A 27,465-nucleotide genomic window follows, 5' to 3' on the forward strand; every position below is an offset into this window, starting at 1 on the left:
TCCGGTCACCATACCAGACGACAAACCCTCAGCCTGGCGGGTCAGGACTCCCCTTGGGGAGGCCCACGGTGGGGGCCGACTTCTACTATTTGCCCAGGGCTACTGTCAATTCACCGCAGACGGACTGGGTCCTTCTCACTTGTGTAAAGGAAGTGGTCTCCCACGGATATGCCCTGTCCTACCGAGAAGGCCTCCCCATCAATTTTTCACCGCAGGCCTTCCTTCAGTTTAAGAAAAGGCCATGGAAATCCAGTAGGTGGTGCGTTCTATGCTCCTGGCAGGGGTCATAGTGCCTGTCCAATCACCCCAAAGAGGGATGGGTTATTATTCCCACTTCTTTCTGGTACAGAAAAACGTGCGGTGCATACCGTCCTAGCCTCAACCTCAAGTCCCTAATCAGATTACAAAAGGGTACCTCGGTTCAGGATGGAAACTCTGTGTTCCATTGTATTAGCTATGGAACTTGGAGACATTGTGGTGACTCTGGGCATCCAGGATGCCTACCTGCATGTCCCTATTGCAACATCTCATCAATGTTTCCTCAGATTTGCTGAACTGGATCAACATTACCGGTTTCAGGTCTACCCTTTGGTCTCTCTATGGCACCACGGGTATTTACTAAGGTAAGGGTGGTCATGGCGGCCCTCCTAAAGTTTCAGGGGGTTCGCCTGCTTCCCTATATGGATGACCTCTTACTGTTAGCAGGATCTCCAGAATTACTTTGCAGCCATCTGCAACTGACAATATCGGTGTTGCAGACCCTCGGCTGGTGGATAGATTGGAAGGAGTCTTCACTTATTCCATCCCAGAGGAAGTTCCATCTGGGTGCACTGTTGGACTCTCAACAGCAGAGCATCTTCTTAATAGAGGCAAAGCTCTCAGTGTTGCAGACAAGGGTACACATTTGTCTTCAAGGTCGCCGAGTGTCCATTCACTCAGCGATGCGATTACTGGGATCCATTGTGTCAACATTTGACATGGTGGATTATGCCCAGTTTCACTCCGGACCTCTGCAGAGGTTGACTCTCTCCAGGTGGGATGGATTGCCCCGTCGGATAAAGTCAGAAACGATGGTGCTTTCTCTGGAGGGGTGCCTGTCTCTAACAACATTAAGGGATCCCGGACTGGGTCCTTCTCACGACGGGTGCCAGTCTTCGGGGCTGGGGTGCTGTGACGGGTCCACCCATTTTTTTAGGGACGGTGGGCGTCAGCGGAATCGGCCCTTCCGATCAATATCTTGGAACTTCGGGCAGTGTTCAAAGCACTACAACATGCAAGACTTACTCTGCACAGACAACCAGTGCAAATTCAGTCAGATAACTCCACTATAGTGGCTTACTTAAACTGTCAAAGGAGGAACAGGAAGTCAGACAGCCCTTAAAGAGGTATCCTACATTCTGATTAGGACGGATGGCAATCTCCCGGCCATCTCGGCTGTGTTCATCCCAGAAGTCCTCAACTGGGAAGCGGACTTCCTCAGCCGGTATGATGTGCATCCAGGGGAATGGTCTCTTCACCGGGAAGTATTTCAGCTCCTAGGGGACAAATGGGGCCTTTCAGATATAAACCTCAAGGCCTCCAGACACAGCCGCCAGCTGCTTGTGAACGGGTCCAGAACAAGAGAAGCAGAGTTTCTCCTGGTAGACACATTATCGGTTCTGTGGACCTTCCAGTTTGTGTACCAGTTTCCTCCGTTATCCCTTCTTCATTGTGTGCTTCGAAAGTTCAAGCAAGAAGGGGGTACGATCCTGCTGGTGGCTCCAGCATGGCCCAGCCATCACTGGTACTCTGCGGAGTCTCTCCATCGACACTTTGTTGCTGTTACCTCAACATTCGGACCTGTTGTCTCAGGGTCCTTGCTTTTACCCGGATCTGGGTCATCTGTCTTCGATGGCGTGGCTTTTGAGACATTCCTCCTATGGGCTAAGGGGTTCTCCAACTATGTGGTTAACACCATGCGCAGAGCTCGGATACTCGCTTCTGCCAGGATTTACCACAGGTTGTGGTTTACCTAGTTGATGGGTGTCACCCAAGGGGTACAATCCCCAGGTATTTCAGATATCCAGGGCTCTGGCTTTCCTACAGGTGGGCTTACAAGTTGCCTTGCATCCTTGAAGGTGCATGTTTCTGCACTGTCAGTGTGGTTTCAGCATAGGATTGCTCCGCTTCCTGATATCCGCACTTTTATGCAGGGTGTCCTTCGCATTCAGCCTCCCTTTGTCCCTCAAGTGGCTTCTTGGGATTTGGCTGTGGTCCTTAGGGCTCTCCAAGGACCTCCATTTGTACTCCTGGGCTCAGTAGACTTCAAATGGCTTACAGCTAAGACTGTATTTCTTCTAGGTATTACTTCAGCTAGAAGGGTGTCAGATTTGGGGGCTCTTTCTTGTCGCCCTCCCTTTATGATTTTTCACAGGAACAGGGCAGTTCTTAGGACTCGCCCTGGTTTTCTTCCTAAGGCGGTGTCTGGTTTCCACATTAGTGAGGAAATTATAGTACCGGCCTTTAACTCACCAGACCTTTCAGCAGGTGAGGTCTCATTGGATGTGGTATGTGCTCTACGTATTTACGTGGCTCATACCAGTTCCCTTCGGAAGTCGGATTCCTTGGTTGTCCTCTACGGTTTCCAAAAGAAGGGATGGCCTGCCAACAAACAGTCGTTGGCAGGGTGGATTCGTGTGGCTATCTTTGAGGCTTACACTTATGAGGGCATTCCAATGCCGCCCTCTTACTGCTCATTCTACTCGGTCTGTGGGTCCCTCATGGGCAGCTTGCCTTGGCGCCTTGGCTGTTCAGCTTTGTAAGGCGGCCAGGTGGTTTTCTGTCCATACCTTTGTATGATAGTATGCTTTTGATACCTTTTGCCTCTCAGGATGCTTCCTTCGGGTGGCGGATTCTCCTTTCTGCACAGGAGCATCCCCACCCTTGAAGGTACTGCTTTGGGACATCCCCAAGGTATCCTGTGGTTACCCTATGGACCCTGCCGTAGAAAATAAGAGATATGGTAAGAACTTACCTTTGTTATCTATATTTCTACGAAGTCCATAAGGTTCCACAGGACTCCCACCCTGTTGCACCTGTGCTTCAGATGGGCTTGGTTATGGTCACTAGTTTTCCGTCTCCTTCTCTGTGAGAGTGTGAATCTTAAGGAAATGAAAAAAGAAATACTGCGCTGGTGTGTCTCTGTCAGAAACACCAATCAATTGTGTCAGTTTGAAAATCACACTTAAATTTATTAAAAATGGATACAAATACATACATGAAACACTAGACAATAACAATAAATGGACTTCAAAGTGCCTAACCTGTATATGGCTGATGCATTAACATTGATAAAATGTATACCATAAGGATATCCAATTAAGGTATTGAAATAGCAATGTCACATGTGTATACAATTGCTAAACACGGATTAATAACCGTGATATTGAAGGAAATCCAGCACTTGATGAAATAGGTAAATCATAAATTGAAATAGTCCTGGCCCGCAAATGTATGGGGAAAAAAAAAGGAGAATCGGAATAACACCTGTTCAGATGGTGGTGTCCCACTTAGAATTTAATGAATGGAGCCCCAGACAGGGGATTTACTCACGGAGCATCTCTGGCTCAATACTCCACATGTAGCAGGTGAAGTGGCAGGCTAAGCCTCCTTCGAGTGCCTGCAGCGGTCTCACTCTCTCACTCTCTCCGCCGGCGGAGGGGAAACAAGCGGCCTCCATTCTATGCCAGACTATGCAAGTCGGAAGTCTCCACGTGATCCGCCACGCCAGCAGCTGTGATGGTAATCAAGTTAATGTGGAAGACAGCGTCCGGTCTCAGTAGTAGCTGGGAGGAATTATATTGTAAAAAATCCAAATGATCTCCAATAATTTTGCAATAGCAGGTATCAAGGTGCTGGATACAGTAGATCAATGAGGTAAGCAGCAACGCGTTTCGGCAATGGCCTTTATCAAGCTGGATAATTCCTCATCATATGGATCCGATTTAAATAGAAGAGTCATCTCTTTCATTGGTTAATCAGAATTAACTCTTTCAGCCTATAACCATTTAATGCATCCCACTAATTTCATTTGTTCTTTTATAACCACATTAGTTTATTGCAACCTATAATTGATTCTAATCACAATTGGTATATTTATAAATGAAATAAACATTCTAAATCACAAAATTAATTAATATAAAAATACAAATAGTTGATATTCTGACAAAAAATATGACGGAGAATAAAAATGTTAATAATAATGATAAAAATAAAAATAATCTAAAAGCTAAAAAATATTAATTCATAAGTATAAATTTATATCAATAAAACATTACTCCATGAATATTCATTGAACAATCATCCCTATGTCCCAAAAACATATATATATATGCACACATCTGCATACATATATATACATTTACTACCAATATGTATAGCTATGGAGGAAATTGAATTAGCATATAATTTTGTTGAAATCAATTAACATTAAATCATTATAATCAATATCATAAATATATATCCATCGACACCATAAATGACAACCGACAAGATCAAAATAGATTAGCACTAATTAATGTACCTTGATATAAGAAAGTACATGAGCTACAAATTGGGGCAAAATCCCACAAAAACCAAAAGTATCAGAGGAGAATCAATAGAGTGGGGACTACAGAGTGCAAGGTATAGTATGTACCCCATTGACCACTCAGTACATAGGGGCACAAATGACCTGCACCCATGTCATCACTCTATGAATTCCAAAGCTTCATTAAGTCCATCTGGTGCTAGTGTCTGTAGCCTAAAGATCCACCTCGATTCAGCGTGGCATAAATTTCTAAATCTATCGCCCCCCCTAGGGGTTTTACATATAATTTCCACTCCCAAAAGTTTAAGACCACTAGGGTCTTTTGAGTGAACCTCAAAACAATGTTGAGAACCTCTATGTGTATATAATCCTTTCAAAATATTTAGTCTATATTCCCTAAATCTTTCTTTAAGGGATCTCGTGGTCCATCCTACATATTGTTTTTGACATGGACAACACAAAACATAGACCACATATGTTGATTCACAATTAATAAATTGTTTGATTTCATATTGGGTCCCCAAGTTTGTGGATATAATAGTTTTCTTTCTGTTCTCAATAAACCCACATGTCAAGCATCTTGTATGGTTACATCTAAAACAACCAACTAGGCATTCTGGCAACCAAGTACTTCTAGTTGTATCTATTTGTTTGGTACTTCTTAACATGCTGGGTGCAAGGAAACTTTTTAGGTTCCTATCCTTTTTAAAAAACCACCTGGGGTTTTTGATCAGTTATTTGAGAGAGGATGGGATCATTATGTAATAACTTATAATTCCTATTAATAATAGACTTAACTTTATTAGCACCATTATTGAACTGAGTTACAAATAATAAAGCATGATCTTTTTTGTGAATTCCAACCCTCTCTCTCTTTATTTCTAAATCCGATATTGCCAAGTTCCTATGACTGATGGCAACATCTGATTTAGTATCCTCTGCATGCTTCTTGGCCTTCTCTACCAATTCCTCAGGATACCCCCTTTCTAAAAAGCTGGCCTTTAACCTATCTGCATGAAAACAAAAATCTTTATCTTCAGTGCAGTTTCGACGGACCCTGCCCATCTGACTCTTGGGTATATTATTCACCCATGGGCGATAATGTCCGCTTCTATAATCCAGATATGTATTTCAGTCTACTGTTTTTGAAAAAAGTGTTGATTTAATCTTATTGTCTGACACAAATAAAGTGACATCCAAATAATCAACTGAAACTAAACTATATTGTGATGTAAAGTGTAAATTTATAGTGTTCTGATTAAGAAATTTTGTGAAATCTGCGGCTGAACTCTGATCCCCATCCCAAATCATAATCAAATCATCAATATAGCGGCCATAGAACACCAGATGCGCTCCAGCCGGACCATTCCATATATATTGATCTTCAAATTGGCCCATATAGATATTCGCATAGCTCGGAGCGAATCTGGTGCCCATGGCTGTGCCGTGAATTTATAAATAATGGGTGGAGTCAAATATAAAAGTATTATGTGTCAAAATAAATCAAATAGACTCAGTGATAAAAGCACGCTGTTTCTCAGAAGTATACAGAAAATCCTTCACAAGAGTATTTTGTATGGCTAAAATGCCAGTTTCATGAGGAATATTCGTATATAATGCCTGCACATCCAGGGTAAAAAAACTATACCCCGGACGCCAGGTGATATGTTTTAAGTTCTCCAATAAATGTATGGTGTCCCGGATGTGGACGTGCTTCTGCAAAAAGTGATCTACATAAAATGATAAATTACAAGTGAGTGACCCTATTCCCGAAATAATAGGTAGCCCTGGTGGAGAAATCAAAGATTTGTGAATCTTTGGTAAATAATAAAAAGCCGGAATAACTGGGTGATTCGTGAATAAAAAACCAAATTCTTCTTCAGTAATAACCCCATCACCAAGTGCTTTCTCCAACAGTAGCCTCAATTCATTCTGAAAATTTTAAGTGGGGTCCTGATTGATCACACAATAAAAGGCCTGATCCTGAAGCTGTCTTAGGGATTCACTGATATAATCCGCCCTATCCAGAATGACCACCCCACCACCCTTGTCTGCTGATTTAATTATGATGGAGTCATCATCCTGGAGCAACCTCAACACAGCTCTTTCACCATGGGATAGGTTCAATTTACCCAGATCTGCATTGGGATGTTTACAACCTAAATTTTGAAATTCTCTCAAGGTATTTTTATAGAATAATTGTATAGATGCACTTTTTTTAGATAAAGGGTAAAAATTGGATTTCTTTTTAAACTTAGTCCTATCTAATGATGACAGCTGTGGCCTAATGTCAAAAATCAAATCTTTCTGCACATTTCCTCCACTTTCTTCTTGTAATAATTCTAAAGTGGCCAAACAAGCTTGATCATCAACGTCCAGTATGATGGGACTTATATCTTCACCTATTTTAGCTAGTTGTTTATTAAAGAAATATCTCTGTCTACACAATGATCGAACATACCTATTGAGTTCTGAAAAAAGATTATACATATTTTTCTCTTCTACTAGTCCTATCATGGACCCAATTAAACTCCGTCATATTCAATTTTCCAGAAACACACTATTCCAGAAGCGGCAATAGAAAAACACAATAAAATTATACAAAATACTGGACCTTTGAAGTCCATTTATTGTTATTGTCTAGTGTTTCATGTATGTATTTGTATCAATTTTTAATAAATTTATGTGTGATTTTCAAACTGACACAATTGATTGGTGTTTCTGACAGAGACACACCAGCGCAGTATTTCTTTTTTCATTTCCTTGTGTTCAGAGGTTTGGCATACCTCTTTTACTGCTGCAGGGTGTCTCCAATTTAACAGATCCACACAGGTCCAGTATTTTGTATAATTTTAGAATGTGAATCTTGCATGTTCCAGTCTTCCTTCTCTCTGTTTTCTCCTTCTCCGGCCTATGGCTTGGCACGTAACTGAAGGTGCCTTGGCATGGGGGCGGGGTATAGGGGAGGAGGCCCCAGTGCCTTCTGGGACTAAAAGATTAACTGTGTGGTGCCCAACGTCAGAGCCATCGCCTATACCCAGTGGCGTATCTACAATGGGTGCAGTGTGTGCGGGGCACACGGGCCCCCGAGGGGCCCTGCACCGCATACCCTGCACCCATTTTCTTTTAAAACTTACCTGTCTGTGGTCCCGCATCGGGAGTCAGCGCTGCTCAGAACACCGGAAAATAGCTGCCGCTGCCATTTTCCCGGTGTTCTGCACATGCGCATTAGACTCCGGGCACTAGAGTGTGCCCGGAGTCTACTGCGCATGCACAGAACACCAGAAAATGGACGACGCGGCCATTTTCCGTCATTCTGCGCATGCACAGTAGACTCCGTGCACACTCTAGTGCCTGGAGTCTACGAAGGCTCTGGTGGCTGGCCAGCCATGTCAGTCGGCTGCCAGCCACCAGAAAGAGAGGAGGGGGCCCCACACGGTGAGTGCACACGGGCCCCCTCCTCTCTTAAGATGCCCCTGCCTATACCCCAAGGTATCCTGTGGAACCCTATGGACTTGGTAGAAATAGAGATAACAAAGGTAAGTTCTTACCATAACTCTTATTTTCCAGTTGCACCAGACCCCATGTATGCCCTAATATTTAGTTAGAATAAACCCCACAGATATCATTCTCTCTCAACTCTGGAAAATGGGGGTGCTACCACGGACATATTGTTACATCAAGTAGGGGAAGAAAAAAAGGGGGGAAATATCCATAGTGGTGCACTAAACAATACTTAAAACATAGGTTTGAATAATTTGTATACATAATAGCAAGGCACTAAAAAGCGAAAATATGTTTAAAAAGAATTAGGGGACGTACGCTCCTGATTCACTACATGTCCTATTATAGATGTTGAGTATAGGTCGGCGTATGTGTGTGTTTATCAGTATAGACAATTCCATTTCCATATTGATTTCACATACAGGTGATGCACTAAATGCTTCAGTTAATATATGTATAGTATGTAATATACCATGGCGTATCAGAGGTATTAGTCAATGGAAAAACAATTCTCCAAAAGATGGTCCTATAATTATTGGTTATTACATCACATATTGTACCTGTTGGTATAAATATTGAGGTTTATTACTACTATTTTTGACTAAGCAATGTTACAGCATATGTGCAGTGTAATTCTTCTCTATTGCTACTGCACTCACAGCAACAGATTTTATTTTTATTTACATTTATTTATATTCTTTTCCCCTATTCCATTGAGGTGATTTTATACAATTTCCAATCTCTTTATAAGGCTGTAACCTATATGTGTGTGTTATAGTTCATGTGACTTCTCATAGTTGTCACTACAGGTATTGCTGGGAAATGAATTATGCAAATGACACATATCTCTATTCCCACTTGTTTGGCTTCATTCACAGGTTTTTATATGCTCAAGTGCATGTCTGAGGGAATTTCCTTCATAAAACAGCACTGCACCTCGTGATTTCATTAGCAACAGTCAGTGTGATTAGTAATGTCACCACACATTGTATATAATCATTAGGGATGTGCGCCGGACCATTTTTGCCGGATTTAGATTTGGATTTGGTTCTAATTCGTCGTCCGGCTTTGGAGTTGGATTTGGATTTGCCAAACTGCGGTGACTGGCTTTGGATTTGGATTTGGATTTGGATTTTTTGTCAAAATTGGCAAAAAAAGCTAAAATTACATAAATTGGGATTTTTTTTCTTCCTAGAGTGTTATTTACCTCAATAACATTAATTTCCAGTCATTTACAGTCAATTTAGACCACCTCACAGCTTAAATTATTGTTTTCACCATTATTGGCCAAAGGTTGCAGTGAGCTGACTGGTGACCAAGCGTCAGAGCAGCGGCGCAGTGGCACAGACACCACAGTTTAAAGCACATCTATGAAACTATGCCACACAGCAGTGGCAGAAATGAAAAGTAGTGCTAGATGGAATTGTCCTTGGGCCCTCCCACCCACCCTTTATGTTGGATCTTAAAAAGGACATGCACACTTTAACAAACGAAGCATTTCAGCAACAGGTACTGCCACTTTGTGGCTGAAGTGCTTGGTTTGTTTGGGCCCCCACAAAAAAATCTTCCAATCTACTAAAGGCAACAGGTCTACAGTGGCATGATGTCACCATCATTGCCATCCTCACCCTCATCAGTGTGTACATCATCCGACTCCTCACACAATATCAGTTCATCCCCGCTGGAATCTACCATTACAGAAGTATCTGTACTGTGACGTGATTGGTGGGAAAGGTTTTCCTCGTGAAATTTCCAGTTCATTTTAATGAACATCATTTTTTCTACATTTTGTGGAAGTAGCCTCCTTCGTCGTTCACTCACAAGGTTCCCGGCTGTACTGAAAACTCTCTCCGAGTACACACTGGAGGGTGGGCAGCTTAAATAATGCAAAGCCAGTTTATACAAGGGTCTCCAAATTGCCTTTTTTTTCTTCCAATATTCGAAGGGACTCTGTGACATGTCTATGTGTATGGTGTCCTGAAAATAATCCTCCACCATTCTTTGGATGGTAATCGTATTAGATGGAGTTGCGGTAGAGGTGTCACTGGTGTTGGGCAAATCTTTTAGACCCGACCAGATGTCAAAATGTTGACTTGACTTATCTGCATCACCACTGGGTCTTTTGGAAAAGGTGCATTTTTTTCTGGCTGCTGCTGGAGAAACAGAAGGAGGAGACGTCATCGTAGTGCCATGTGTCACTTCAGCTGCCAACTTGCTCACCAGGAGCGCTTTGGTTCTTTTAAGATCTGGGTTAGTTGTAAAGAAAGACACAGCATATGACTTGAACCTAGGATCAAGAATGGTTGCTAAAATATAATGATCAGATTTCAAGATCTTGGCCACCCGTGGATCCTGGCGAAGCGAACAAAGGACTTGATCTATCAGTCCAGCATACTTTGCGGAATCACTTTGTTTAATATCATCCTTCAATTTCTCCAGCTGCTTTTCCAAAAGCGAAATCAGGGGAATCACCTTACTCAAGCTAGCAGTGTCAGCACTCACTTCACAAGTGGCAACTTCAAATGGTTTGAGCACCTTGCACAAGACAGAAAGTACTCTCCACTGTGCTGGGGTAAGGTACATTCCCCCTCCTCTCCCAATGTCATGGCTTGTCGTATAGCTATGGATGGCTTTTTGCTGCTCCTCCATCCGCTGAAGCATATACAGGGTTGAGTTCCACCTCGTTACCACTTCTTGCTTCAGTTGATGGCAGGGCAAATTAAACTGCTCTTGCAGGTGCTGCAATCTCCTGCACGCTGTTGCTGAATGCCGAAAATGTCCCGAAATTTTTCGGGCCACAGACAGCATCTCCTGCACGCCCCTGTCGTTTTTAAAAAACCCTGCACCACTAAGTTTATTGTGTGAGCAAAACAGGGAATGTGTTGGAATTCACCCAGCTGTAATGCTTTCACTATATTTGTAGCATTGTCAGAAATCACAAATCCTGAGGAGAGTCCAAGTGGGGTAAGCCATGTTTCTATGACATCTCTTAGTTTTTCTAAGAGGTTGTCAGCGGTATGCCTCTTATTGAATCTGGTGATGCACAGAGTTGCCTGCCTCTGAATGAGCTGGTGTTGTTTGTTAGATACTGCTGCTGCTGAAGGCGATTCACCCACCCAGTGGGCCGTCACAGTCATGTAATCTTTAGTTTGTCCACTACCGCTTGTCCACATATCTGTGGTTAAGTGGACAGTGGGTACAATAGCATTTTGCAGACCAATAATTAGGTTCTGTTTAACGTCCTGGTACAGCCGAGGAATGGCTTTTCGGGTAAAATGAAACCGAGATGGAATTTGGTACCGGGGACACATGACCTCAATTAGCTGTGTAAATCCCACTGCATTAATTGAGGATATTGGACGCAGATCTAATATTAGCATAGCTGTCATGGCGTCAGTGATCCGCTGTGCGACAGGGTGAGAGCTGTCATACTTGCTTCCCCTTGCAAGAGATTCTTTAACAGTCAATTGTTTTTTTGGTATACTACTAGTAGTCTTCTTGGTACACTTCTGGGATGAAGATCCACCAGCAGCAGCAGCAGCAGCAGGCCTAGCGCTCAAAAATTCAGTGTCTTCTGAGGTGTCCTGGAAATTGGAGGAGTCACCGTGACTTAGCACTAACAAATTGGATGTTGTACTGCCACTGATCATTCCTGAGGATATTGAGGAGGAAGGTGTTGTTGGCGGAGATTGCAGGTGCTGGGATTTAGTAGAGAGAAGGCATCTAGCTAATGCTGGACTGCTTGTTGTTATTTTTTTTGCAGTAGATTCTGTTATCAAACACCTGTCATGAGCTCGCTGCAGATGACGTAATAGCGTAGAGGTTCCTAGATGTTTAACGTCCCTACTTCTACTAACTGTGGTCTCACAGAGGCTACAAATGGCTTGACAAACGTTGTCAGGGTTTGGGTAAAAGTAATTCCACAAAAAAGATGTGGATTTGTTGGTTCTATGCCCAGGCATGGCAATGGCCTTCTTATCTTGGCCAAGAGCTGCTTCCACTGGTGCCTGACTTATACAAATAATATCCTCATCCTCAACATCCTCATTAGTGCCAGCGTCAGCTGCACATATATTCCTCTCATCCTCTTGCAATTCCACGGTGGCATCCTCAATTTCTATGTCCTCGGCAATACTGCTCATCCCCACAACTACAGATGGAAAAGAAACTGTGGAGGGCGGCTTCTCTGAAAGGTCAGGCTTACACATAGAAATGCCACTCGTGGACCCACTTAGACTCTCCTCAGGGATTTCTGACATTTGTGTTTCAAAAAACACAGTTTGTTCGATTGCCTTATTGGTTTTAAATTTTTTCACACTTCTATAGTATGATTGAAAAGGTCTTTTATCATCACGAGAGGCACAAGATGCCTGACTGACAGCTGCAGAACCACCACTCAGAAATAAAGGGCAAAGCCTGAGTCTTTCCTTGCCACTACGTGTGGTGAATGGTATGTTGCCAATTTTCTGTTTCTCTGCAATAGTAGTAGTCTTTAGAGGTTTTTTTTTTGTCTTTACCCCTGTAAAATCTACATTTTTTGATTTCAGGTTCCTTAAGGTTTTAAAGCCTCTACGCCCTTGAGCATCAGCTTTAGATAAAAGTGATGGACTTCCAGCCGCTGCAATGCTAGCATTTACATGTTGTTTCTGCTCTCCTCTCAGTTCATTCTCGTGATCCATATTACTTTATCACTATGAACTGGAGTCACAGAGCTTGTATACACACAGTGGGCTATGCCCTTTCACGGAGCTTGTATAATAGACACAGTGGGCTATGCCCTGTCACGGAGCTTGAATAATACACTCAGTGGGCTATTCCCTGTCACGGAGCTTGTATAATAGACACAGTGGGCTATGCCCTGTCACGGAGCTTGTATAATACTCAGTGGGCTTATGCCCTGTCACGGAGCTTGTATAATAGACACAGTGGGCTATGCCCTGTCATGGAGCTTGTATAATACACTCAGTGGGCTATGCCCTGTCACGGAGCTTGTATAATAGACACAGTGGGCTTATGCCCTGTCACGGAGCTTGTATAATACTCAGTGGGCTTATGCCCTGTCACGGAGCTTGTATAATACACTCAGTGGGCTATGCCCTGTCACGGAGCTTGAATAATAGACACAGTAGGCTATGCCCTGTCACGGAGCTTGTATAATACTCAGTGGGCTTATGCCCTGTCACAGAGCTTGTATAATACTCAGTGGGCTTATGCCCTGTCACGGAGCTTGTATAATACTCAGTGGGCTTATGCCCTGTCACGGAGCTTGTATAATAGACACAGTGGGCTATGCCCTGTCACGGAGCTTGTATAATACACTCAGTGGGCTATGCCCTGTCACGGAGCTTGTATAATAGACACAGTGGGCTATGCCCTGTCACGGAGCTTGTATAATACACTCAGTGGGCTATGCCCTGTCACGGAGCTTGTATAATAGACACAGTGGGCTATGCCCTGTCACGGAGCTTGTATAATACTCGGTGGGCTTCTGCCCTGTCACGGAGCTTGTATAATAGACACAGTGGGCTATGCCCTGTCACGGAGCTTGTATAATAGACACAGTGGGCTATGCCCTGTCACGGAGCTTGTATAATACACTCAGTGGGCTATGCCCTGTCACGAAGCTTGTATAATACTCAGTGGGCTTATGCCCTGTCACGGAGCTTGTATAATAGACACAGTGGGCTATGCCCTGTCACGGAGCTTGTATAATACACTCAGTGGGCTATGCCCTGTCACGGAGCTTGTATAATAGACACAGTGGGCTATGCCCTGTCACGGAGCTTGTATAATACACTCAGTGGGCTATGCCCTGTCACGGAGCTTGTATAATAGACACAGTGGGCTATGCCCTGTCACAGAGCTTGTATAATACTCAGTGGGCTTATGCCCTGTCACGGAGCTTGTATAATAGACACAGTGGGCTATGCCCTGTCACGGAGCTTGTATAATACTCAGTGGGCTTATGCCCTGTCACGGAGCTTGTATAATAGACACAGTGGGCTATGCCCTGTCACGGAGCTTGTATAATACACTCAGTGGGCTATGCCCTGTCACGGAGCTTGTATAATAGACACAGTGGGCTTATGCCCTGTCACGGAGCTTGTATAATACTCAGTGGGCTTATGCCCTGTCACGGAGCTTGTATAATACACTCAGTGGGCTATGCCCTGTCATGGAGCTTGTATAATAGACACAGTAGGCTATGCCCTGTCACGGAGCTTGTATAATACTCAGTGGGCTTATGCCCTGTCACGGAGCTTGAATTATACACTCAGTGGGCTATGCCCTGTCACGGAGCTTGTATAATAGACACAGTAGGCTATGCCCTGTCACGGAGCTTGTATAATACTCAGTGGGCTTATGCCCTGTCACGGAGCTTGTATAATAGACACAGTGGGCTATGCCCTGTCACGGAGCTTGTATAATACACTCAGTGGGCTATGCCCTGTCACGGAGCTTGTATAATAGACACAGTGGGCTATGCCCTGTCACGGAGCTTGTATAATACACTCAGTGGGCTATGCCCTGTCACGGAGCTTGTATAATAGACACAGTGGGCTATGCCCTGTCACGGAGCTTGTATAATACTCAGTGGGCTTATGCCATGTCACGGAGCTTGTATTATAGACACAGTGGGCTATGCCCTGTCACGGAGCTTGTATAATACACTCAGTGGGCTATGCCCTGTCACGGAGCTTGTATAATAGACACAGTGGGCTATGCCCTGTCACGGAGCTTGTATAATACTCAGTGGGCTTATGCCCTGTCACGAAGCTTGTGTAATAGACACAGTGGGCTATTCCCTGTCACGGAGCTTGTATAATACTCAGTGGGCTTATGCCCTGTCATGGAGCTTGTATAATAGACTCAGTGGGCTATGCCCTGTCACGGAGCTTGTATAATAGACTCAGTGGGCTATGCCCTGTCACGGAGCTTGTATAATACACTCAGTGGGCTATGCCCTGTCACGGAGCTTGTATAATAGACACAGTGGGCTATGCCCTGTCACGGAGCTTGTATAATACTCGGTGGGCTTCTGCCCTGTCACGGAGCTTGTATAATAGACACAGTGGGCTATGCCCTGTCACGGAGCTTGTATAATAGACACAGTGGGCTATGCCCTGTCACGGAGCTTGTATAATACACTCAGTGGGCTATGCCCTGTCACGAAGCTTGTATAATACTCAGTGGGCTTATGCCCTGTCACGGAGCTTGTATAATAGACACAGTGGGCTATGCCCTGTCACGGAGCTTGTATAATACACTCAGTGGGCTATGCCCTGTCACGGAGCTTGTATAATAGACACAGTGGGCTATGCCCTGTCACGGAGCTTGTATAATACACTCAGTGGGCTATGCCCTGTCACGGAGCTTGTATAATAGACACAGTGGGCTATGCCCTGTCACAGAGCTTGTATAATACTCAGTGGGCTTATGCCCTGTCACGGAGCTTGTATAATAGACACAGTGGGCTATGCCCTGTCACGGAGCTTGTATAATACTCAGTGGGCTTATGCCCTGTCACGGAGCTTGTATAATAGACACAGTGGGCTATGCCCTGTCACGGAGCTTGTATAATACACTCAGTGGGCTATGCCCTGTCACGGAGCTTGTATAATAGACACAGTGGGCTTATGCCCTGTCACGGAGCTTGTATAATACTCAGTGGGCTTATGCCCTGTCACGGAGCTTGTATAATACACTCAGTGGGCTATGCCCTGTCATGGAGCTTGTATAATAGACACTGTAGGCTATGCCCTGTCACGGAGCTTGTATAATACTCAGTGGGCTTATGCCCTGTCACGGAGCTTGAATTATACACTCAGTGGGCTATGCCCTGTCACGGAGCTTGTATAATAGACACAGTAGGCTATGCCCTGTCACGGAGCTTGTATAATACTCAGTGGGCTTATGCCCTGTCACGGAGCTTGTATAATAGACACAGTGGGCTATGCCCTGTCACGGAGCTTGTATAATACACTCAGTGGGCTATGCCCTGTCACGGAGCTTGTATAATAGACACAGTGGGCTATGCCCTGTCACGGAGCTTGTATAATACACTCAGTGGGCTATGCCCTGTCACGGAGCTTGTATAATAGACACAGTGGGCTATGCCCTGTCACGGAGCTTGTATAATACTCAGTGGGCTTATGCCATGTCACGGAGCTTGTTTTATAGACACAGTGGGCTATGCCCTGTCACGGAGCTTGTATAATACACTCAGTGGGCTATGCCCTGTCACGGAGCTTGTATAATAGACACAGTGGGCTATGCCCTGTCACGGAGCTTGTATAATACTCAGTGGGCTTATGCCCTGTCACGGAGCTTGTGTAATAGACACAGTGGGCTATTCCCTGTCACGGAGCTTGTATAATACTCAGTGGGCTTATGCCCTGTCACGGAGCTTGTATAATAGACTCAGTGGGCTATGCCCTGTCACGGAGCTTGTATAATAGACTCAGTGGGCTATGCCCTGTCACGGAGCTTGTATAATAGACACAGTGGGCTTATGCCCTGTCACAGAGCTTGTATAATAGACACAGTGGGCTTATGCCCTGTCAAGGAGCTTGTATAATACTCAGTGGGCTTATGCCCTGTCACGGAGCTTGTATAATACACTCAGTGGGCTATGCCCTGTCACGGAGCTTGTATAATACTCAGTGGGCTTATGCCCTGTCACGGAGCTTGTATAATACTCAGTGGGCTTATGCCCTGTCACGGAGCTTGTATAATAGACACAGTGGGCTATGCCCTGTCACGGAGCTTGTATAATACACTCATTGGGCTATGCCCTGTCACGGAGGTTGTATAATAGACACAGTTGGCTATGCCCTGTCACGGAGCTTGTATAATACTCAGTGGGCTTATGCCCTGTCACGGAGCTTGTATAATACACTCAGTGGGCTTATGCCCTGTCACGGAGCTTGTATAATAGACACAGTGGGCTATGCCCTGTCACGGAGCTTGTATAATAGACACAGTGGGCTATGCCCTGTCACGGAGCTTGTATAATACTCAGTGGGCTTATGCCCTGTCACGGAGCTTGTACAAAACACTCAGTGGGCTATGCCCTGTCACGGAGCTTGTATACACTCAGTGGGCTAAGCCCAGTCACGGAGCTTGTATAATACACTCAGTGGGCTATGCCCTGTCAGTTGTCACGGAGCTTGTATAATACAGTGAGTAGTAGAGTACACATACACACAGTGGGCTTATTATGCCCAGTCACGGAGCACACACAAAGGGCTTATGCCCAGTAAAGTCACAGAGCAGCAAGAACACTGCCTACTCTAATCTATCTAACACTAGAACAGACAGCGCACTAGCTAACTACCTAACTACTACGCGTCACGCGAGAAATGGCGCCAACTGCCGGGCGCCGCGCCTTTTTATAGAGGGCGAACTTCACTCGGCTCTCGCGAGAATCCGGCGCCGGACGGGTGACGTTCGGCCTCGAGGTGGAATCCGAGTCAGGCGGGAACACCCGAACTTGCGTTCGGGTGGACTCGGATTCCACCTGTTCGGAGCGGTTCGGATTCCTCAGAATCCGTCACAGAGTCACAGAGCAGCAAGAACACTGCCTACTCTAATCTATCTAACACTAGAACAGACAGCGCACTAGCGCTGTCTGAACCGCTCATCACTAATAATCATCTCAATGGAATAGGGGAAAAGAATATAAATAAATGTAAATAAAAATAAAATCTGTTGCAGTGAGTGTAGCAGCAATAGAGAAGAAGTACACTGCACATATGCTGTAACATTTATTGGGACAAAAATAGAAGTAATAAACCTCCTATTTATACCAACAGGTACAATATGTGAGGCGATAACTAATAATTATAGGACCATATTCTGGAGAATTGTTATTCCCTCTTTTCTATTGAATAATATCCCTGATACGCCATGGTATATGACATTCTATACATATATTAACCGAAGTACTTAGTGCATCACCTGTATGTGAGATCAATATGGAAATGGAATTGTCTATACTGATAGACAGACACACACATATGCTGACCTATACTCAACATCTATAATAGGGCATTTAGTGGATCAGGAGCGTACGCCGCCTTTTTAAATACACTCATTTACATTACACACACCGAATTCTTTTTAAACATACTGTATTTTCACTTTTTAGTGCCCCTACTTGATGTGATAGAAATGCTAGCGGCAGCGGCTGGCATGTGAGAACCTCTGGTTTGCAGGTGGTGACATGTGAAGGCCATGTGTAGGGCATGGGGCTCGCTGGAAGGGCGAGGGTTACATTGGAGTGTTGTGTGTAGGGTGCAGGGCACATTGGAAAGCTGTGAGTGTGGTGTGGGGCACTCTGAAGACCATGGGGCACACTGGCGTTCTGTTCATGGAGCAGATAGAAACAAACTTCAGCTTCCCATCAGAAGCACATTTCCCTTCTAGCCCTAATGGAGCAGCAGCAGCAGCACTGAGGAGAGGTCAGGGGGCGCGGCGTATATCAGCATAGCTAACCTGCGTCACCTAACTCTACAGTGCGGATTCTGTACTACTACAGAGCAAACAAGCGTCTGCTCCAGGCCCAGGGTGCAGCCTTTTAAGGCGCACAAGAGATGCAGCCACGTCATTGCTGCACCTTGCCAATTTAATAAAAAAAGATTGGACCACTGATCTGGCTCCAGTTTTCCCGTGGGACCCTCCCTCCTCTTACTAATTTCCTGCGACACCCCTCTCCCTGCTGAGCCAACCTGTCTGCCACCTCGGAAGTCAGCAAATTTGGTACACAGGCTTATTGCAGAGTATGATGTGAATGTGTATTAATAGAGTACATGGGGCTACACTAACAGGGGTATTCAATATGGGTGCGATAACATTGTTTTTGCGTTAATATCGCAATTATGACGTCATTATCGCAGGTTTTACTTTTACACTGTATTCAATATCAAAGCCTTATCGCAGTTTTGAGAAGTCTTTGATAAAAAACGGTGATAACGTTTCACCATTGAACAGGTGTCGAAAAAAAGTGCAGAATTGGGGTTTAGGGGTGCAGGCTTAAAAAAAATAGCCTGCACCCCTGAGATTGACATTTAAATAAGAACTGTGTCAAAAAAAGTAAAAAAAAAAAAAAATAGGGACACCCCAAAAAATTAATTTCCAAATTGGGGTGCAAAAAAAAAAAAAGGGAAAAAATAGTTAAACAATAGGGAAATAGGTTCAGGGCTATTCTGCAAGTATGCGGCAGGTGTTTTGAAGAATAGATTTATAGCGGCAGGTGCACAAATGCAGAATTTTTAAAAACTTATTTTAGGGACATCAAAATATGCTAGTACCCATTTTCATGTACCCCAAATTTGATGGGACCACATAAAAAAATGAAAAAAATAACCTAAGTGCTCTTCTGCATCACTTCTTCAATGTCGGGAAAAAAACACCTGCTGCGGCTATTTAAATCCCTGACTTTCAATTAGGCTAAAACGGGGGTACCCATAGTGTTCCCCCATGTTTTTACAACTTTAGGGGGGGTCTTACAATTATTTTAAGGAAAAATTTGTAACTTTACGCAAATTCAACTTCGGAGTTTCCCGTTTTCGTTAATTTTATATTGAATACGGGGATAAGCGGGAGCGCGCACCAGACTTAACGCAGAAAAAAACTCATATATGAAACGTTAACTGCGGCAGTGAAGTTAACATTTCATATTGAATACCCCTCTAAGTGGTAATAACTTCAGAAAGAAAACTAAGTTCATGAACTTGCCCTGATTTATCTTTGCTTATTATTACAAGGAGCTCACTATTGCCCCAGAATGACTCTCTTTGGTGTGAGAGAACTAGTGATCCGGGCAGCAGGTACAGTACATGTGCGCAGAGAAATATGGGGCCCAGTACAGAGGAATTAGGCTGTGTTTCTGGCCACAGTGGGCCCCCAGGCAGTCTGGCCCCCTTAGTGTTGTACCCCCCATAACTCTCTGATGGAGCCCCTGCATGTGCATGATGGAGACCCTGTGTCAGATATCTGACCTGCCATGGTTATGCAAATCAGTGATGTCACAGTGGCCAGTGATGTCATAACACAGGACAGCCAGTGAGGCTCACCCTCAGCAGAGACTTGCATTATAGTTACAGAATCCTAGCAAGGTGTATTGTTTTTATTATAAAGCACATTTTCTCTAATTCTACTACTGGAGAAGCATCTGAGAGGCTGTAACTCTAAATGTGAGGCTTCATGGCCTCGTCTAGGTAAGTGACTGTCTGTGTTGTGTTTTTAAAAATAGGGATTTCCTTGTTACAAATGTAATATTTATGATCAGATTTACAATTATGTGGAACACCAATTATAGCTAATTTATATCACTAAGTACATCAATACTGTCACTAATTACACAAACATTGATAGCATCCAAAATTGATTAACGTATAATTGTGCTTCAAATTCTTTGAAACAGAAGCTGAGATACTTTAATGTTTCACTGTTTGTTTTTGTGGGGATTGTTATTATTATTATTATTATTATTATTATTATTATTTTTATTTTATTTTTTATTTTATTTTTTTATTGAACCACCATAGAAAATGACAATTACAAAATTTGTTTAAAAAAAATAGAATATCACATCAATCCATTACATAATAGCATATAATAGTATTGTTTTTATTTTTATTTTCATATGAAACCACTTGAATTCTTTTAATAGTATTAAACAAGCGTTCTCATCCTCTACACCCGGTCTAGACAACCTGTGGCTCCCCAGCTGTTGTGAAACTACAAGTCCCAGCATGCCCTGCCACAGTTTTGCTATTAGGGAATTCTAAAACTGTAGCAGGGCATGCTGGGACTTGTAGTTTCACAACAGCTGGAGAGCCGCAGGTTGGCTCTACACAAACTTCTTTAATGTAGTTGTCTCTAAGATAAGTCTGGAAACACAACCAGCCCTCATCCTCCTCATTATAAACCGTCCAATCCGCTTATAAAGCTAAATTTAAAATGATCCAAGGAAACAATTGTTATGTTTTGTTATTGTCATGTTGGAATATTAGGAACAATTTTATGCTGTATCAAAATTCTGTTCTCAGGGGCCAATGTAATAGTCTTCATTCTAGCACCCTGCAACTGTCACAGCCCGTGCCGTTCCTCTTTTCTGCCTGGGGTGTCATTCTCTGCTCTGATGCTTCTAGCACACTCAGCTGATGTAACACACTGCCGAGATACAGACCAGAATGTGCTAGAATGAAGACTAATGTAATCTGAGCTGCAGAAGTATATATGCCTTATTACTGCAAACCCATTACCAATATCACTGTAATAATGTAAATAGATAATAACAGTAACATTACTGTATATATTAGCATAAACATGCTCAAGGCACATTCAGCTGATTGGACTCTGCTGCCGCCCATTATGGGGTGTATTTTTAAAGTGAAGGCGCTCATACTGTGCTTTGGTCACATTACACCGCCCCCTTACCATAAGGGGAAGTAATCCTAAAATGTGTCTCTGCCAACACGGCTGTAGATACATAAGATATTTGGTGTGCATGCACAGCTTACAATAGTGCCTGGATTGGGGGGAAAAGGCGAGACCATCTCTACATGAGCAGACTGCAGACGGCATGGGGTGACGGTGTGCACTGACTGCAAGCAGCATTGGGGTGACGCTGTGCACTGACTGCAGATGGCATGGGGTGACGCTGTGCACTGACTGCAGGCGGCATTGGGGTGACGCTGTGCACTGACTGCAGACGGCATGGGGTGACGCTGTGCACTGACTGCAGATGGCATGGGGTGATGCTGTGCGCTGACTGCAGACAGCATGGGGTGATGCTGTGCGCTGACTGCAGATGGCATGGGGTGATGCTGTGCACTGACTGCTAATGGCATGGGGTGATGCTGTGCCCTGTCTGCAGATGGCATCGGGTGATGCTGTGCGCTGACTGCAGATGGCATGGGGTGATGCTGTGTGCTGACTGCAGGTGGCTTGGGGTGATGCTGTGCTCCAACTGCAGGCAGCATGGGGTGATGCTGTGCGCTGACTGCAGGCGGCATGGGGTGATGCTGTGCACCATCTGCAGGCGGCATGGGGTGATGCTGTGCGCTGACTGCAGACGGCATGGGGTGACGCTGTGCACTGACTGCAGGCGGCATGGGGTGATGCTGTGCACTGACTGCTAATGGCATGCGGTGACGCTGTGCACTGACTGCAGACGGCATGGGGTAATGCTGTGCGCTGACTGCAGACGGCATGGGGTGACACTGTGCGCTGACTGCTAACGGCATGGTGTGATGCTTGTCACTTAGTGACTCCTCTCAGAGGCAGAGTCACTCAGTTGGCATTGGGCTCAGCTGCAGGGCCACGGGCAGGGGAGGGACTTGTTTCCCCTTCATATATAACTGACTGAACTCAATACCGCCGCGTTCCAGCTCACTTTAACCCCTGCTTATCTGGTCCCATAAAACTTGCTACACTGTCCACAAAGGTAAGTTTATACAGCAGCAGCACCTTGAGATCCACAGAACATATTATATATGACATATACATAAAGGAGGATTATTATTTGCACTTATAATTTACAATTTTGTTTTTGCATCTCTATCTTTAGTAAGAGAAAGCGGAAGACTAATAGAGATTCGGCATCAAGCTCATCGCTAGAAGCCGATCCAGGTAAGACAGGAGCCAGAAGTCTTTATTGACCCTCAGTAATATATCTGTAATTTTGACATAGAGTAAAGCTGGGTACACACCTGGTCGAGCATCGCTCTCTCTACCCTCTGTCTCACAACTACATTCCCTCACCTATCTTGCATGTACTTGTTCTGGTTTAATGTGTGATTTGTGTTTTGTATGAAGAACACACCATACATAACGTCTTGCCTTGCTTCCACAGCATGCATTTTCTGTGGTCGTGCAGAAAATGACGTGCCCAAGTATGGAGAGCTGCTGCATAACGCCAAGGAGAAGCTGACTGTCCACCACTACTGCCTGGTAAGTATGGAAAGTAATGATGGATGAGCATCAGTTATAGCAGCTGAAAGCAGCCTGTTACACAGTAAGGTGCACATTTATCACAATCTGCTATATTTATGCAAATGTGATAATCATTTTGTCCTATGGGCCTGATTCAGCTTGGAACGCAAGTCTGCGGATGCACACGCACCCTGCCGATGTTTGTGTTCTGCGCATGCGTATGCATCACAGTGTGCCAACCGGCCGCTGCGATCGCGAGTGGCAGTGGTCGAAGGAACGCAGGTATGCCAGTGCGTTTGAATGCCATTACAGCGGCGTGCATAATTAAGCCCCTGTGACGGCACACGCAGCCTGAGCTCTAGGTACTGACAGGAAGTTTAGCAATTTCTGAGTCAGGTCATCTCTACCACAACTGTGCATCTGGGTCCGATGTTACTCTATGTTACCGATGCTTTCACTGACTACCAAAGGCAGGGCTGCCATCAGAAATGGTGGGGCCCGGTACTGACAAATTAAGCAGGGCCCCCCTCACCCCGGGGTATGGGGCAGAAGTGGGTGGAGCTGTGGATGTGGGTGGAGCTACTTTGGGGGGTGAGAGACAGGGAGGGCTGGACCTATTGGGGGCACAGATTAATCGTTCGTATGTGATGTTATATTACTTGCTGTGCTGACATTTTCATTTGCATGTTTTTAATTTAATATATCTAAGCATAAGATGTTTTGTGTGTATATAATTATATATATATATATATATAAAACATACATACACAAACAAAAGCCTCTGGTGCTTAACTATATTAAATTAAAAGCATGCAAATGTAAGTGTCAGCTCAGCAAGTAATATAACATCACTTACCCACATGTATGTGTATGATTATCTATATATATCTATATCTATATCTATATATATATATACACTGTATATATTCTATGTATATATATATATATATATCCACACACTGTATATATACTGTATATATACTAAATATATATATATATATATTCACACTGTATATATACTAAATACTATATATATATATATATATATGCACACTGTATATATATATATACTGTATATAATACATAAATTAGGCACTCCCACCCTACAACAGAGCCCAAACTTACCTGGACACTCTGCCATCTCCGTGACTCTGGGAGCTCCTACAGCGCAGAGTGATGCGAGGTACCGCGTGTCACTGGTGGAATGCACTGGCAGCTGCCAGAGAAGAGTCTCGGTGGCATTTAATACATGGAGCCGGTTGCAAGCCAATCGCAGCTCATGGAACGGCAGCCAGCCAATCAGCAGCGGCCGTTACCCGGGCCCCCTCTCTCTCTGGGCCCGGGATTGGAGTCCCCGCAGTCCCCCCCTGATGGCAGCCCTGACCACTTGTGGAAGTGGGCAGCTTATTGAAGTGGTGGGTGTGTGAGTATACTGCTGCGATCGCAATGCATTCATAGCATATTTTCCCAGCAGCCGGGTGCGTGCGATTACAGACTTGCGATCCGTCCTGAATCAGGCCCTATATTCACAAGGTGATAATGTAAATGTTTACTCAAATGTCTCAATCTCCTCTACACGGGAGGCCAATGCCGATAAGAGCCCAGTCACGGTAAGCCTTTGAAGCAGAGAGATGGCTTGTGAGTGTTTTGGGCAGGGATGTAAAGAGATGGGCCCCGGGAGAGGGGTGTGTCCTAATTGTGGGAGGCATGGCTATGCCCCCTTAGGTTAAAAATACCCCTTTTTGTGAGCCCCTCAGCCTAGCATAAAGCCACGGGGTTGGGGGGCGCGATAAGTGTGATAGCTCCCCCCACATAAAGGCAACAAATTATTCTACCAAATGAAACCATACATTTTCTGTTAATTAAAATGGTGGAAAAATTTAAAAAAACATATTTTGTTTCATTTTTAACTTTAGGCATTAAATATTATTGGAGCCCTCCCCTAAGGATATGTAGTTATCAGCACAGTTTCATTAACATGCTAAGTGCATAAAACATGATAAAACTATATTGGAGCATATGTTAGAGATATAAGTCTTCCTAATTGTTATAGATAATGCAGCAGTGGTGACAGCCATAAGTACATCTCCCCTCTCTCCTATCCAGTTACTATCCAGCGGTGTGCTGCAGAGGGGCAGTGACAGGCAAGGCTTCTATGGCTTCCTGTACCCAGATGTGCGGAAGGCAGCCAGCCGGGCAGCAGAGCAGGTGAGGAGCCGATCGTGCTGATACTTTCTCATGTCATGTGAAGTCACCGGAGAACTGAATGACACATATTGGGCCTAATTGGGAGTTTATTCTATTCCCTGATAATCCACAAATAATAAAATAAACAGCTTTGTGATGCCGCAGTGAGAACGGCTCCACCTGGAGCCGCGGTGCAGAATGACTGTGGAACTGACATGACCAGAAAGGTCAAAAGCCACTCAGCCAATCAGAAGTGTTTTCCCAAGGTGGCCGACAGATTCTGGGGAGTCGAATTTATATAAAATGTTTTGGTGTATGGACCTAACTCAGAGGTGAATGCATTGCAGGTGTTGGCGCAGTTGGCCACTGTGCTTTTTTTACTGTTCATGTGTCCTGATGGTTTACCGACTGTGGTTGTAGTGAGTATTTGGATGCAGAGCATGCAATGGGTGCTTGTGGAAAGAAACAGAGTGATGCCGCCTGTCAGCGGTAATGCAGATCTTTTTGCTTCCTCGAGCCAGTGTGCTGCTAAATGCACATGTGTGATCCAGCTTGCCGGTTCCTGCATGCACAGAGGACTGGAAGCTCAGACATATGCACTTGCACTTCACTAAAATAAAAAAAAGAAAGAAAAAAAGATTAACGTGCCATAGGTCTCTCTGTTGGACGGCCGATCAGCCGCAGCAGCTATGATTGGAAGCCTTAGAGGAGCTATTTTCTATCTCTCCCAGAAAAGTGGTTAGCAGAGGACCTGGCTATACTTGTGTGTTATATACAGTGACTGTTCTATTATTAGGAAGTAAAGGAGTCTAGAACAAAGGTTATTTATAGTGGGGGACCTATTTACACTCATTGTTAGTGTTTTTCTCAGTATTGTCATTTGTTAATCATGTTTTGCAGCCCTGCACAGTGTGCAAGAGGACGGGCGCCTCCATACGCTGCAGCGGGAAGGGCTGCACTGAGACAGTGCACTTCCCCTGTGGCCAGGAAAAGGAATTTATATTCCAGTACTTCAAGGAGTTTCCGTGAGTAATCCATTTGGTTCTAGGTATATAGAACCCGATTCAGACCCGCTTGCTAGATGCGTTTGCACGCAGCTGGCATATGCAAATCCGGGAAGGCAGGCGATCGTACGGCAAGGCATTAGCACACCCACTATGTCTTGGCGTGCGATCGCGCTGTGTATGTATGTTCCGTTACAGTGGGGGTTTTTGTTTGAACTTCTCACTATTTATTCTGTAATATTTATTTTCCTGCAGATCATTTTGCCCAAGGCATCGGCCAGTTCAGAAGGCTGCGGCACAGGACGGAGTAAGTGCATGTACCATCTGCCTGGAGGAGCTGACCCCTGCCCCTGCATATGATGTGATTAAGAGCCCCTGCTGCAAAAACACCTGGTTCCACAGGACTTGTCTACAGGTGAGCTATGGCTTTACTATTTACTCCTCACTATCGGAGTCACCGGGAGTAGGCCAACCAGGAGAGAGCCGAGGAATGACGGCCAATGGAGTGGAGGGTTTGAAGCTGATTCCGGTGTCCGCTCTCTGTATATGAAGGATTATGGTGAATGCGGCCTGACAGTAGGCTGGTCGGCTTGTCCTCGCTCGTCAGCTCTTGTGCAGGACGTTTGCTTTATGACTGTACATATATATATATTTGGTATTTCATCTGAACTTCTTACATTACAGATGCAGGCATTAAATGCAGGGAAGTATTTCTTGAAGTGCCCCATATGCCAGAACATGGAGAGTTTCCAGCAGGAGATGCTGCAAATGGGAATTTACATTCCCCACAGGTATATGTAACAATTGTCTTTATCTAGAACATAGAATCCAGCTCCATCACAGAGGCATTTTAAGACTGGAGGGGGCCCATGTGAGGATTTCTGTGAGCCCCCTCCCCCTGAAAAAAAAATGACACTGGCGCATGCACAGAACATCACCAACAATCTGGAATTTACCCATAATCCCCTGTGCCTACGCAGTAATCTGGTGTTATATCGTACATATGATGCAGCTGCCATGTTTCTGGGGATCACTTCTGGAACATGGTGCTGGCTGCATTTTTTGAAAGCTATCAACGGAATAATGACGTGAACGGCATCAGTGGCGGTGTGCATTCCCCCACACCAATTACAGAGACGAAACTGGTGCCGACATTAACTGTGCATTTGTGTAGCTTAAACAAGGAAACGAAAGCTCGCATCCCGCTATTTTACCTTGTGTTTCGTACTTATGAAAAGCTATAAGCAAAATGTGTCCTAT

At 44.5% G+C, this 27,465-nt stretch overlaps 1 protein-coding gene across 1 annotated transcript in view; it reads left to right on the forward strand.

Annotated features, from left to right (window-relative positions):
- The first annotated feature begins 426 nt into the window (after positions 1-426).
- Positions 427-27,465, forward strand: part of LOC148454893 (E3 ubiquitin-protein ligase PHF7-like) — a 40,102-nt gene continuing 13,063 nt past the window's right edge. Inside the window, exons 1-8 of the mRNA XM_088460643.1 lie at positions 427-623; positions 706-915; positions 22,650-22,711; positions 22,935-23,032; positions 25,121-25,222; positions 26,102-26,226; positions 26,461-26,620; positions 26,890-26,996. Coding sequence (XP_088316769.1) covers positions 427-623; positions 706-915; positions 22,650-22,711; positions 22,935-23,032; positions 25,121-25,222; positions 26,102-26,226; positions 26,461-26,620; positions 26,890-26,996 — 1,061 coding nt within the window. The remainder of the gene's footprint in view (positions 624-705; positions 916-22,649; positions 22,712-22,934; positions 23,033-25,120; positions 25,223-26,101; positions 26,227-26,460; positions 26,621-26,889; positions 26,997-27,465) is intronic.

Source organism: Taudactylus pleione, unplaced genomic scaffold (genome assembly GCF_031769625.1).
Source record: "Taudactylus pleione unplaced genomic scaffold, aTauple2 ptg000969l, whole genome shotgun sequence".
In the NCBI taxonomy this organism is placed as follows: domain Eukaryota; kingdom Metazoa; phylum Chordata; class Amphibia; order Anura; family Myobatrachidae; genus Taudactylus; species Taudactylus pleione.